General features: G+C 44.0%; 1 protein-coding gene across 2 annotated transcripts in view; it reads right to left on the bottom strand.

Moving 5' to 3' along the window:
* Positions 1–15663, bottom strand: part of LOC310856186 (receptor-type tyrosine-protein phosphatase U) — a 228045-nt gene that overhangs the window by 61220 nt on the left and 151162 nt on the right. For both annotated transcript variants that reach the window (XM_083761435.1, XM_083761436.1), the window contains exons 12-13: positions 11167–11440; positions 737–773 (exon numbers count right to left, since the gene is read on the bottom strand). In XM_083761435.1, the coding sequence (XP_083617561.1) occupies positions 737–773; positions 11167–11440 (311 nt within the window). The remainder of the gene's footprint in view (positions 1–736; positions 774–11166; positions 11441–15663) is intronic.

Here is a 15663-nt window from a genome sequence, read left to right as displayed (position 1 = left end):
CTTTGTTATCCGAGCCAAAATCATTTGCCTCCACTTTGCCTGTGATAGTAACGTCTCAGGACCCCCGTCATGCAGGGGGCATGTTAATGGTACAGAGACCACCAGAAAATACACTCTGACCTGTCATAGCTTCTAATTGAAAATCACTCTGCGCAGCTCTTTATTCATTAATTGACTGTGTGTGTGTGTGTGTGCATTTCAGATGGAGTGAAGCGTGGGGTCTTGTCTCTCAGCTTCACGCTCGAGTGGAGCTTTGTCTCTTCTGTTTTTCAGCCACAAAAACAGTAAAATTCGAGTCTTACACTTACTGTACAGTAGCACTGCTGTGAGAACTACTGTATGATACATAACTGTTATTCACACTGATCTGCTTTGAGTACTGTCATCAGGACACATAGTCAAGTTCCCTGTCATTTTCCTGGGGGGAAGCTGCATGTACGTAATTTGATATTCTGAACCACACAAAAGGTTTGTGCGTCCCAGAATCTAACCCCAAACCATCTGGAATGGATGAAAGACTGTCCCCGTCCCTGCTTCATGCCCCTTTTCTCAAAATCTCATTGTTAGAAGAAAAATACATAACATCGGCAGATCAGTTCATGCCAGCAAGGGACACTGTGGCACTACAGAGTATGAATTAAGCTTCAAGCTCTCTGATACTTTATTCTATGAAGAGACATTCCATTTGGGGTCACATTTTAAATGAAAAACCAAAACAATAAAGGAGTTGAATTACCTTTGCGAGCGATACGGATGCAGTTTATTCTGGTTTCCTGAAAGAGAAGGAGAGCATGGTGATCAGAGGGCTTTGGTGACACTTTGCATTCTGCATGGACTCATGATAAAAGCCAGGATTTAGAATGTTTCCCCTTTTCCATATTCCTTACTTGAAAAGGACCAGGACAAACTTGAAGAATAGTCACAAAAGAAAAGACTGCTGGGTCATATCTGTAAGGATTCCTTCATTACACTGTAGCGGCTTTCTCACACAGATATCAGCTGGGATCATCAGTTTGAGGACAGAAACCAATAAAGCTACTTTAAATGAGTGGAAACACAAACCAGAGTAGCTGTTGTGAAGTATTTGACTGAGAGAACAGAGAGACTTAAATAAATGATGAGAGCTGAAAGAGAGTAAATGAGGAGGCTTATTCAGACCAATGAAATGCCACTACAAAAAGGGAATTAATTTGGTCTGCTGTATTTGGACTGATGAAATATCGCCGTTATCAAAAATGAACTTAGTGACCTCATCTGCTCTAGGAGGAGATGCGTTATCAAATTAATACTTACAGATGCTATTACAGGCATTATGGGACAATTATGTAAATTCACGTCCAAAAACGAGCAAAAGCACTTTCCTCAAACTGCAGCTGAATTGTCTTTTTAATTGAAAATCCATTTTGGGCCCACGTCCTCTTAAACAACGTATTAATCCAGTGATGGTGCAGGAACAGAGGAAGGATTTTTATAGAAAATGACAATCTCTGAAACTGACAGACAGATGGCTGTTTCTAACAAAACACCAGAGACGTACAGTACAGTATAGTAAATCCACACTTGCATACCGCAAAGGGACAATGCTGCAGTTTCCATGAAAACACACTTTTACTCATCTGCATTCAGTGCATTCCCAGATGAACAGGCACAACATGCTGCAGAAGTAATACAAATAAGAAGCAGAACGATTTAATACTGGTTTTCCATGAAATATAACTATTCATATTCCTCACTTTGCCATGAGAACCACATGATTCATAGTGACCATATACAGATATACTATGTCAATGTGTGGCCGTCTGTGCTGGTGTGATAGAAGCAAAGTGGTGACATGAAGCTTCCACTGCAGCGACTCAGAGGTGACATCCTCCAGATCTGTCACACAACTAAGTCAATGAATTATCAACGCTATTAATAACAACAATTAGAAATTGTGTGTGTGCGTGCGTGCATGCAGGGCTGTGTGATGCGTAGTGCAGTAGAACTGTAGTGGTAGTGCTTGTAGTTAGTGCATGTTGCATGCTGCTTCTGCTTGCTACTCTGCTTTCAGCTACTGCCGCCGGCTAGCCCTCCTCGCGGGGGGTGAAAAGAGGAGCTGAGTTGCGTAAGACTTCTGCAGTGCCTCCTCGTGGCCACACACGGTAACTGGGTACTTTGCGGTCCCAGGCCAAACTGTAGGGGATCTCGGAGCAGCAGTGGGCCCCAGAGGTAAGGCGCGCAGGCCCACCGGTGTGTGGACACGCCCTGGCGCCTGCTAACCACTGTCCCAGCTATGGGAAAATAGCATGGGCAGATGGGGCTCATAGCCGTGGAAGGCAAGGCAACCCATCTAGGAGAAGGACACTCTGAATTAAAACCAGGACTGCAAGGAGTTGTGCCCCACAGTCCTTAATTAGCATCGTAAAGCCAACCATGGAGTACAAAGTCATTTCAAATCCTATACTTCCAGCGTCGGGAGTCCGCAGGAACATCGCAGAGGATGGTGGTGCTGGTCCTCCTCCCGGAGGACACCATGACGATAGGACCTTAAACCCGCAAGGGAGGGCCCTGTCCGATCACAGCACCCCGTCCAATGCACTCTTGCGTTGTCGGAGACCATTTGTAATGGGAACCTTCAATGCATGCACAGTGAGAGAAGAAGCTAGACTAGTGGAGCTAGCACACTGTGCTGAGAAGCAGGGGGTGGAGATTCTGGGGATCCAGGAACACAGGAGAGTGCACACTGAAGACCGGATCGTTTACCGCAGAGTGGAGAGATGCACGCTCATCACTTCATCTGCGTGGTGAAACGAGGCCCAGGCTGCAACAGGGGGCGTAGGGCTAATGCTGGGTTCTCTGGCACGTAAGGCTCTCCGTCGGGTTTACCACCATACCGATAGGATCCTCATCGCAGAGTTCTCAGGCAACCCAGTAACAACAGTCATAGTCGTGTACTCACCCACCAACGTGGCACCATCTGAGGAAGTGGAGAAGTTCTATGAGGACCTTGCAACAGCGGTCCGAGACGTCCCAGCACACAACCTTCTAGCAATCCTGGGGGACTTCAATGCAAGGCTTGGCCCAGAGGACGTACCCTTCCCATACCACGACTCCACCAACCGTAATGGAACACAGCTGGACTACATACTTGTGAGGCGAAAGTGGAGGAGCTCCATCTTAAATGCTGAACCGTTCAGCACTTTCAGCTCTGTGGGCTCTGACCACCGCGTGGTCTCCATGAGGGTGCGACTTAGCCTCAGGGTGCCCAAGCCAAGCCCCAAGATCCGGCAAGACTGGAAGGCATTCGCAGCCGACCCAGGCCTGCAAGCCAGGTACACGGAGGAGGTTAGGAAGCGCTTTCGGCAGCTGGACAGGGGAGCTGAGCCCAGCAGCGAATATGAGAGATTCGTTGTTGCGAATGAGGAGGCGACCAGGCTGTGTGTGCCAATGCTGGACAAAGCCAGAGTGTCCATGCGGTCCAGACATCCGGAGGTTGTAGCTGCACGCAGCAGGGTGGAGGAAGCACGGCTCAACTTTGAGCGCGAACCAACTGTGGAGAGACGTGTTGTACTGAATGAAGCCAAGCAGTTTCTCTTCAGCACATACGACACCATAAAAGGAGAGGAACTGATGGAGAGTGTACAAAGAGTGCAGGCAGCGCATGGTGAACGGCAATATGGGGAGGCCTGGAAAGTCATCAATGAGATGACTGGGAGGAAAAGAGCTAAGGAGGGACAGGTGGAGGGACACAGCCCAGAGGACAGGGTGACTACCTGGTTCGGCCACTTCCATGGGCTCCTGGGTACAGCAGAGGATGGAGTTGAGAAGGATATGCCGGCAATCCTCCAGGGCCTGGACATCGAAGATGGTCCCTTTACGACCAGTGAGCTTGCCAAGGCGAAATCCACAGTGAGGGAGGGCAAGAGTGCTGGGCCAGATGGCATACCCCCAGAGGTCCTAAAGAACTGTGACCTTGATGACCTCACCCTGGAGTTTTGCAACCTGTCACTAATGAACAACAAACAGCCTGAAATATGGTCTCTGTCCAACATCATTCCAGTGCCTAAAACTGGGGACCTCTCAAAGCCAGACAACTACCGAGGATGATACTAAACAGGATACGGCATGCCATCGACCCTCTCCTGAGAGAGAACCAAAATGGCTTCAGAGAGGGGAGAACTACCGTAACACAGATCTTGGCACTGAGGAGAATGATTGAGGAGGTGAAGAAGGATAACTTGACTGCTGTACTCTGCTTCATCGACTTCAAAAAGGCGTTTGACTCGATTCACAGAGGCACAATGGTGAAGATCCTTCAGGCCTACGGTGTCCCCTCCAACTTGCTCCGCGCAATAGAGTCCATGTATGCAAGAACAAGGGCCAAGGTGGTGACTCCAGATGGTAACAGCGAGGAGTTTGATATCCGGGCTGGGGTAATGCAGGGGTATACACTAGCCCCTTTCCTCTTCATCATAGTCCTGGACTATGCACTCAGGAAAGCCATCAGTGGACGAGAGCAGGATCTTGGCTTCACCCTAACACCAAGGAGGTCAAGACGACATCCCAAGGTAGTCCTGACAGATCTGGACTATGCGGATGACATCGGCCTGCTCTCTGACAGCGTGGAACAAGCTCAGGAACTCCTGAACAGAGTGGAGCTGGAGTGTGCCAAAGTTGGCCTTAGGCTAAATGCCAAGAAAACTGATGTTATCACCTACAACATCTCACCGGAACATCCACCTCTCACGACAACAGGAGGCACGGTGCTGAAGTACCTGGGCTCATGGGTCAACTCAACCGAGCAAGATCTGAAAGTGAGGAAGGCACTTGCATGGAGGGCCCTGAATGGCATGACCAGTGTATGGAACTCCAATCTCCCCCGACAAATCAAACTCAGCTTCTTCTACGCAACAGTGGAGTCTGTTCTCCTATACGGCAGTGAATGCTGGACCCTGAAGCCAACCCTGCAGAAGTCCCTTGACGGGTGCTACACCAGAATGCTGCGTGCAGTGCTTAACATCAGCATGTCTGTACATGTCACTAACAAGACTCTGTATGAGGGATTACCAAGAGTGTGCCAGAAAATAGCAGCCAGGAGAATGAGACTAGCAGGACACTGCCAAAGGCATCAAGAACTAACATACGTGGATGTACTCAAGAGCGATGCAGGAGTGCAAAGTACCAACGAACTGGCCGGATGTATGGAGAATCGGGATGACTGGAAACGACGATGGAGGGCTCGTCTGAGGACGACCTAGAGAGATTAGAAATGGTGGAGGAGAGAGCTATCTTTCTCGAGAAACGTATATTTTGATCGTGATGATCAGATCAGATCAGATCCGAACCTTTAATGTCTGATCACCACAACGGACAGTTGCGTAGTTTTCGAGTAAAGAGCCATAGATGTTGGTTGGCCTTTCCTTATGCACCGTACTCGTGTTTCGCGCATGAGCGCTGCCGTTCACATCCTTGTTTACGGCTCCAAAATAATGGCTCGTAACCCCTAATCTAGGGGGCTCTCCATGGTTTTGACGAAAAGGACAATGTTCTGACTTCATTTCTGACTTCAGCATGCATCTCGTTTGGAATATAAATGCTTCTAGAGAGACTTTAGCGTCACCAGCTAAAGGAGGTAATAACGGAAGATTATGCCTCCCGGTATTGGGGGGGAACGGAAGGGGGGACCTTTCAGAGTAAAATCTGCCATTATCTGCTGGCACTCTAGCACCTTTATTTTGAAAGATGCTGGTGGCATTGGTTGTGTTTAAAAAACCTATACAGTATACATCAACAGCAGACAATGTGTTAAAGACGGTTACGGCGCAGACAAAGCCAATAATTACAATGTTTTGGGCCGATCAAATAATTAGTAAGAAGAAAAACAAAACAAATGGTGTTGTATCCTGCATTTATTTTCTTCTTTCAAAATATTGTGTTTGTTGTCATGTATTTGTCACGATCCGAGTTGGCTTTGTCCACAGCGTAACCGTCTTTATATAAATACTTTTTGAAAAGCCTATGGAGAAAATGAATGGAGAATCATTTCCTGGGCCACTCGTCGTTCTGAAAGGGGGTGGGACTGCGACGCTCTATTGTCATAGCTACTGCAGAGTGTTAATAAAGACTGTTATTTTCCATTTGGCAAAGGAGACAGAAGGAGAGAAGTGCTTTGATGAGACTGTCAAAGGGAGCAGGGTGGGCAGTGCAAGTGGGTGGTGACAAATTCAAAGTCAGTATTTTAATGAGCTGTTGGATGTGTCCACATACTATAAATGCAGCTTTTAACACTTACATGTACTGCTTTAGGAAGAAAAATAATCAGGATGTATACTAATACACATGTAGGGGGAATAGGCCTGTGGCAACTTTGAAATGATCAAAGCGGACATCCTATACACAGCTCTGTGCTGCCCCCACTGGAGAGACTTGGTGTTACTTCACAGCTCTGCTTGCGTGTGTGCGTGCATGAGTGAAAATGTGTGGTGCACGATTAACTGAAACCCATGCTGACACTTTCAAAGTAATCCCCAACCTTTCAAGAGCTTTTTTGGATGCATCAATCAAAGCAATTAAAAACTGTGAAGATAATTAGCACAGGGAAATATTAAGGGTGTCTGTTCACACCATTCCGACTGATGATAATGTTTTTGAGGATGAGTTGTGCATGATGCTGCCTCCACAAAGACATTCACAAACTTAAATGAACTGAACAGGCAATGATATATAAACTACTGTTTAGCTTACCGTTGAGTTTACTTTGGTTTCATTATTTTACATAAAACCAGCAGGGAAATATTGTATATACATCATATTGATCAAAGTAAGAAGCTGTGTAACACAAGAAGGCATTCAGAAACATTCTGTGATTATCTGACTAATAATGTCTATATGGTGGGTGCCACCAGCATCCATAGCAGCAGAGCTACTGTAGATCAGGTGGGGGCTGGGATGTGCCACTGTGCCCCCATGTTCACTGTGGCTCATGGGCGCCAGCTAGCTGGCCCCCTGCCAGGCAAAACAAAACCTAATCCCATCCGCTGGTAAAGCCAGGTCTTCCCTTCATAATCCTACGCTCAGCGCTCTGCTTGTGTGAAGTGCTCACACTGCAATCCCACCGTGTGTTTGTCCACTGGGACGGAAACACATTCCTGTGTTTGCAGACGAGCAGCGCTGCTGTGCTGTGATGTATGGATTTTCTATTAAAAAGAAGAAAAGATAAACGGTAACGTTATCAGAAAGCGACCCGCTGCTGGCAGAGTTCACGGAAGTCACGCTGCAAAACCTTGCATGTATTTATTCCCAGCTGATAATCGCACAGAGACCAACGGCAACTCTGACCCAAATGTATGAGGAATGGCAGGGTGTGAATATCTATTTTCTACCTACTGTATAAGCATCTCCACCTATATCCAATTATCCTTAAGTAATGTCTCTCCCTAATAGGGAACATGAGCTGGGTTTAGTTAGCCTCTCACTCCTGTATGCACATTAGAGAATTGCAGCATTCGTTTAATGCACTTCAATATGCCCTCAGAGAGCTAAAGCTTGTACTAAATGCTGGAAAATCTAAATTCATAGTATTCTCCAGGGCCAAGGGTATTGATGATTATAACATCTTACATATCGCTACCTCAAATGGATCAAACATAGAAAAGGTTGCTGAATACAAGTACCTTGAAATATGGCTTGATGACAAATTTACATTTAAATACCATATTGCCAATCTTGTCTGTAAACTAAGGCAAAAAATCTGTTCTACCGGAACAGAGCTAGTTTCCAAATTCCATGTAGGAAAAGAGTTATTGAACAATTTACAATTACAATTTAGGCATTTAGCAGACGCTCTTAATCCAGAGCGACTTACATTTAAGCAAGAACAAAAGCATGGAATACATCACATAAAAGCATTTATCAATATCATGAAACATGCGTAAGCTAAGAAAGTAACAGTGGAATATCTATATAATGAAACTATACATACACTATACATATAAACTATACATATTTACTACTATGCTATACATATGTACTATGGCGTGCTATGACTATATACAATACAATTATAGTGCTGTCTACATAACATGCTATAAGTCTGTGTCAAATGCTATCTAAGCCAACAGAAATGCTATCTAAGGGGTTAGGGTAAGTGCTATGGGCCCATTGAAGCAGTCTTTCTTTATGTATTGGACTATGGAGATGTCATCTAGAAAAGCTGCACCTTCTGTCCTCAAGCCCTTGGATGCAGTTTATCACTCTGCGATTTATATCTGGTGAACCTTATAGAACTCATCACTGTGTCCTATATGACAGAGTGGGCTGGCCTTCCTTGGCCGACAGGTAAAATAAACATTGGTAGCCTATCTATTTATTTTTAAAGCAATTGATGGGACTTTACCGTGGTATATTAAAGCTCTGCTGGATTGGAATCCTGTAACATATAGGACACGCTCCAGTCACTGGCTCACACTAAAGGTTCCAAATGTAAACACAGAACTGGGGAAAACAGCCTTTTGTTTTAGTGCCCCAAACACGTGGAATGACTTACAGCTTAAATTAAAGATCTGCTCTCCCATTACTTTAAATATTTGATTGCAGACTTACGTACAGACGTAAGTGTCTGAAACTGTTTTTAAACATGTATTATATCACAAAACGAGGAAATGTTGCTGTTCTGTTTTGTTGTTTTTGTTTATTGCTTTGAAAATATTGTATGTTGTACTGTATCTCGACGACACTGCAAACTAGAAAAAGTGCCCTTCCGGGCACAGGTCTCCACCAGGTTATCCACAGATCCGTGCAGTTAGAGGTAAAAACACTTTTGGGCCAGTTATAGCGCCACCTTGAGGCTGAGTTGAAATTGTTCATGTGGCATTTCGTCCTGGGCCTAGTGGGAATGTGGGTGCACAATTTCACGGAAATCACGCGATGTGTTCATGATTTGCAGCATTTTGTTTGAAACTGAGCACTCCTGTGAACTTTGGAAGCCAATCTTAACCAATCAGGATGGAGTCTGATAAATCTGAAAGACCCGTTTCGTTGAATGGCTCTAGAGAGACTGTGTACCAATTTGCGTGATGTTTGGACAAAATCTGTAGGTGTACTGTGCAAAAACTTGTTTTGCACAAAGCGGCCTCCTGGTGGCGCTATAACAGGCCGTTCTGGAAAGTTTGGGGCAGAGGTTCATGGTTGGCATCCAGGGAGTGTGTGTGCAAAATTTGGCATCGACCGGGTTAACGGTGGCTGAGATTAGCTGTTCACGGACGGACGGACGGACGGACGGACACACGGACGGACGGACGGAGTGCAAAACATACTCTCCCCATGCCTTCGGCTGGTGGAGACAATGAGGGAAACCTCAATGTCTCTCGAGAATAAATAAAGGTTTGAATGAATGAATGAATTAATGAAATACAAAACACAAAACACTGTTGAAAGGAGAATTCCACTTTGTTTTGCTGCTTTCACGATCAAGGAGGGTGTTGTGTTGTATATAGTTGATGACATGTATAATTGTGTTATTATTTTTATGTTATGTTGATGAAGTGAATATTTAGGACCACAATGGAAACACGTCCCCAGGACTGTTTTTGTGTTTTTGCGTGCCGTTTACATTTCTGACTAATAAAGTGCGGTATTCAACAAATCAAGAAATGGGATTGAAGGTGTGGGATTATAATTTGCCCACTGGGATCTACTGGGATCAAATCAGCCCAAAAGGACCCAAAAGCTTTTCATGGTGTTGATGTACCGTGGAGGAGCATTGCGATCGGTGGCTCCAGAAACAATTCAATACCATTGGGCATTAATTATTCATAAAGGCTACAAGTAGATAATAGATTCTTTGGGAATGAAAAACATGAATAATTCATGATTACATTATATCAATATTTGACTGAGGTATCATCTCTCTCTAGCCAAGGGCTGCAGAGATTGCACACCGTGCTTCTGGTTCCATTGTGAGTCAGACCCATGTGGATGCAGCCTCCCTTCCCCCTGCAGGGTAGAAGGTGTTCGTCACACTGTGTAATGAGCTCAGCTGAGTGGGAATAAGAGACAGGAAAACAAGGGAAAGAAACCAAAAGTTAAGAAAAGAAAGGATGAGGTCCTGAAAGAACGTAACGAGGAGGGATAGAGGGGAAGAGATGAGGGAGATGAATTCCAGCTTGCTTCCAGTAATTCTAGTCGATTTACTAGCTGAGATTAATTTATGCCAGTAATTCCTTGTCCCAGGCGTGCCTTGTTTGCACAGAATCAAAGCACTGGGACACACATAAAATACATAATGTTTCAACTTAGTTACACTACCAGTAGAATACAGTTTCATCACACAACCCCCAAGCATAAATAGTACTTAAAGAATTACAAGGCAACTGGCCTTAAAACATCAAATAGAGCGTTAATAATTACAGATATTCCCCTCATTACCAGCTCAGAATTATTTGCAGAATCAATGACATATTAATGTCTATGACTGGTGGGAGTAATGCTTTTAATCCTGCTGCTGTGAGTGTGCTACTTAAAGCTGGGCTCACACTACAGGATTTAATTTGAATTTTAACCCATGTTGAAATTTGTCTGCAATCAAGCACATACGGATTATAGACAAGATACTCTTTTCCATAATCTTAACCATGCACAAAATATAATTGGGAATCACACATTAATCATCATCGGTTTAAAGTCTGCTTTCCAGGCATCTCTGGGTTGGACTGGACTCTCTTCCACCGGGAGTGGTTCATGGCCACCTCATGGTCCATGCCAAGTGCTTTCATTTCAGCAAACACTGTCGTCTGCCAGGTCTTCTTAGGCCGGCCACTGGGTCTTGTCCCCTCTAGGTTAATCGAGGGGACAAGACCCCTCTACATTACACATTATAGGATAATATTATTATTAACTCTTTGTCTGCCACTTGGTGATGGGAGAAGGTAGTTAAACAATGCCAGGGCTTTGTCCATATATTTAGGTAGTTTCATTTCCGCTTTACCGGCAATGGAGACCGCCATTGTAAAGATCGGCTGATATTAACATTAGCTCATGTGGTGCAGGCAGGAGCAATGTAAATGAAGGCTGTAGCGGACAGGAGTGGGATTGAAAAATAAAAATAAAACAGACGCACACACTCCGGTTGTATCACTATCTACCAGTGAACTCTTTAAAGCGGACAAATACAAACCAACACCCACTCACCCCTCTGAAGTTGCTCATGGCCTGGAAGTAGACCAGGTAGCTCTTACGGGGGTCCAGCGGTGTGTTCCAGTAGCCGTTGTAGGTGTGGTTGTCTCCCACTGTGAAGGGGCTGGCCTCTGGCAGGCTGCTGGGGGGCAGCTCGGCCGTGTAGTAGTGTGGCGTCCCCCGCGCCAACGCCTCGCCGTGGGACATGGGCAACGGGAAGCATTCCTGAACTCCCAGCTCCCTCTTCACCTTCCTGCTGCTCTCCTCCTCAACCACCACCTGGTACGTACTGGAGACATGGACCAATCACAGCCAGTTATTTCAACCACCACCTGGTACGTACTGTATTTGGGTTTGAGTATGTGTATGTGTGTATATATATATATATATATACAAGTAAGACGCGCAAACGCGGGAAGCGAACGCAGCTCGTGTGTGTGTGTGGTTGTTTGTGTGTGTGTGTGTGTGTGTGTGTGCTAGCTGCGCCCTGTGTGTGTGTGTGCTACAGCTCCGTCCTCTGGTGGCGGGCGGGTGGTGTCACAGCGGGACAGACAGACAGACACACAGACAGACATGATCTGCAGGGTCTCATAGTTAGTGCTCACTGCCTTCGCAATCACCCATTCTTGAGATAAGGGACAAAACTTTTTTCAAACTAGATCTTTTTTTTTTTTACACATTCAAATCAAATAGATGTATTTGTAGACACAGGTCTCAACTACCAATCTTGAGAAGGAACAGGTTTTTCGCGTAACATTTCTTTCTAAAATGGGACATTTATGCACTTAATACCTGATTCATGTCAACTCCGTCAGACACACTAAAATCCCTTTTAATTGAATTTGATAATTTCAACAATAATATAAAGTCCTCAATTATCTTATAATGACTTTCAGTAATCAAGTTAAGTAATATAATTATTTTAATATTGTTTTGTTCCAATATCACACTATTATGAAATATCCAATTTCTCAAATCCGTCATTTCAACCTTTATTTTCAATATTATAACATGAAAACCATGTAAAAAAAACAAAAAAAAAACATCATTACTTATCATTTCAGTTGGTGTTTCAATACATAAGCACAAAAGATTTAACATCGAATTTTCTATTTCTTTGGAAATTAACAAAAACATCACGGGACGAACGTCTGACGGAGTTGACGAACATCTGACGGAGTTGACAAGTTTAACTGATTTAGGTTCTAGACCACCTAGGATCTTGATTCTGGTGACTAATCCCACATTTTCAAGGATGAGGAATACAGTGGTACTATTTATATTGGCCCTGTGACCATGGCAGCCATTTTCAAAATGGTCGCCACCTGCTGTTATTTTACAATAACTCAAGTTCTACACCACCTTGGATCTTGATTCTGGTGACTAATCATACATTTTCAAGGATGTGGGATACATTGGTACTATTTAGATTTGTCCTGTGACCATGGTAGACATTTTTCAAAATGGCCGCCAACTTTCTGTTATTTCCCAATAACTCAAGTTCTACACCACCTAGGATCTTGATTCTGGTGACTAATCCTACATTTTCAAGGAGAAGGAATACAGTTGTACTATTTAGATTTATCCTGTGACAATGGCAGCCATTTTCAAAAATGGTGGACCTGCTAATATTTTACCAATTTAGTCAGGGAATATTATCAGAATAATGTCAAATCTGTGAATACATTTCTTACCAAGAATTCTTTCACCAATGTGTTTGTAAAGGTGTCTACTAACATATCCCACATTGGTTTCTATTGAACCACCCTAGGGGCATTTTTGACAGCTGCTGAAAGTTGGATACCATACCAAGTGGCTATGGCCAAACTAGGGAGTCTATGGCCAAACTAGGGGTCAAACCCCTTGGGCTAAATTCGGCCATATATCCACTTGCCCAAATGTGCTGACCTCATTTTATGATGACGGCTATGGCCGTTTTCAGCCCAAGGAGTGTTATTCGTGCATAGCTAATGCTTGGAATCCATTCAGAATCATGAAAACTCCCTAGTTTGACATGTCACATGCTACTTAAAGCATAATGAACATTTTGCCTTATATAGGTTGTTGATGGTACCCCAACTTTCAGCAGCTGTCAAAAGTTCCCCTAGGGTGGTTGAATATAAAGCAATGTGGGATATGTTAGTAGACACCCTTCCAAACACATTGGTGAAGAAAATTATTTATTACCAGATTGTATTAATATCCCCTGACTAACTCATCTTCTAGACCACCTGTAGACCCGACTTCACCAACAGAGACCCGATTGACACCTAAACAACAAGTTTGGACAGCCCCACCAATTAGTGTTACGGAAAATAGCAAGTGTCTACCCTAGGCCCAGAGGGAGACACAGAACTTAGATGCGGCTCACATGTTGCACGACTCCTCAACAAGCTGCCACCAGAGATGAGAGCTGAATTCTGCCGCACAATGCTCTGCGGCCTAGGAGCAACCAACACCATGTTGGAGTTCTCTGAGTGGTTGAAGCACGAGTCCTAGCCATATAGCCTGTGCAAAGGCAAACACCTTGAAGACCTGCTTGAGGTGAACAGTGAGCAGTGAACAGTGAGCGAAAGACTGAAGACAGAAGATCTGCCTTCAGGACTATCAGGCAGGATGTGCAGACACTGAAGGCATCAGTGTCGTTCTGTGTCCCCAGCATGTCAACCAAAGCAATGTTACCAAATCAAAGGAGCCTTCACCTCAAGTCACCTGGGGCTGGGTGAGCAATTGTATCCTGAATCTAGCCTCACAACTAAATGCAGACACTTGGCCAGACTGCCGTTTGAAAGGGTCAAACCCTTCATCCTGATTGGGGAAGACCACCCCACCTAATCACACCAACCGAACAAGTGAGGTTGGGGCCTCCAGGTGGGCCAGCAGCCATCTGCACAAGACTGGGCTGGACCCTGCAGGAAAGCAATCTCCAGCCAAGACAATGTAAGTTGACTATAACAGAGCCCCAGAACACAGAGCTCATGAGAAGGATGGAGAAACACTGGCAGGAGGCCACCAAGATACAACGCCACACTGCAGTGGCCAGTGAAGTCAAACTGTGCGTCTGTACCTGAAAGGGACAAGTCAAAGGCCAGAAAGCCCACCTCCTTTTAATGTCCTGTCAGTAGCAACTCAACCTGCACCTGAAATAAGCCCTGACCCCTCCCAGAGAAAGTTCATCCTTGAAAATGTAATGATTAGTCACCAGAATCAAGATCCTTGGTGGTCTAAAACTTGAGTTATTGGTAAAATAACAGCAGGTTTGTGGTCATTTTGAAAAACAATGGCTGCCATGGTCACAGGACAAATCTAAATAGTACCACTGTATTCCTCATCTTTTAAAATGTATTATTAGTCGCCAGAATCAAGATCCTAGGTGGTCTAAAACTTGAGTTATTGTAAAATAACAGCAGGTGGCGGCCATTTTGAAAAAAACAATGGCTGCCATGGTCACAGGACAAATCTAAATAGTAGCAATGTATCCCACATCCTTGAAAATGTATGATTAGTCACCAGAATCAAGATCCTAGATGGTGTAGAACTTGAGTTATTGTAAAATAACAGCAGGTGGCGGCCATTTTGAAAAATGGCTGCCATGGTCACAGGGAAAATCTAAATTGTACCACTGTATCCCTCATCCTTGAAAATGTAGTCTTAGTCACCAGAATCAAGATCCTAGGTGGTGTAGAACTGGCGGCAATTTTGGAAAATGGCTGCCATGGTCACCACGAGACAAATCTGTGATGGCCCTATAGCCAAAAATGTTCCTTAAGGCATGCTCTAACTGTGTGCCAAATTAGAATACGTCCCATTATTCAAAAACTATAATTTTATTGTTTTAGGAACACTTTTGTCAACTCCGTCAGATACATGTCAACTCCGTCAGACACAAAACCTGACGTTGACGTCTGATCATAATAATGTCCTGACGGAGTTGACATGTAAAAGCTGTGACGTCATTGATATCAACATTGTTTGTTTAAAATATCAAACAATTGAATGCTTGTCAGACCAGGTGCTCCACTGTTGCAACAAATATAAACGGGACTTGGAAAAGGAGTCTTCAGGCTAAATCTGTCGACAATATTTTCTGATTAATTTAAGACTTTTAAAAAACCTGACGGAGTTGACGGGAGACGTGGGACACACATTTGATATGAGATATCTAATGGAAAATATAAATTAAAATTAACTGTGTATATTGTTTGCTATGTTGTTGACAATCTACTTTAATTTAGTATGTATATTTATGTGATTGTGACAGTATTAGACACTTTTTTAGCAGTTTGACATTGTGACCACTTGCTGGGGACAGGCTAAATACAGGCGTTTTTGGGTACAGTGCCTGCTTTTAACTAATTCAGATGGCATATGAAAACAATTATAATGAAATTAATGGCATAATAATACACAACTGTATTACATTTAACTTTGCAAGTGCTTTTATTTTTATGAATTAATTTATTTTTAACATAAATAAGGCTCTTATGTGTGGGACATGTTTTTTCCACTTTT

The sequence above is a fragment of the Protomyctophum parallelum genome (assembly GCF_964188405.1).
Source record: "Protomyctophum parallelum genome assembly, chromosome: 3".
NCBI lineage: Eukaryota > Metazoa > Chordata > Actinopteri > Myctophiformes > Myctophidae > Protomyctophum > Protomyctophum parallelum.
The sequence above is the reverse complement of the archived record's forward strand: the minus strand, read 5'-3'. Positions and strand labels throughout refer to the sequence as shown.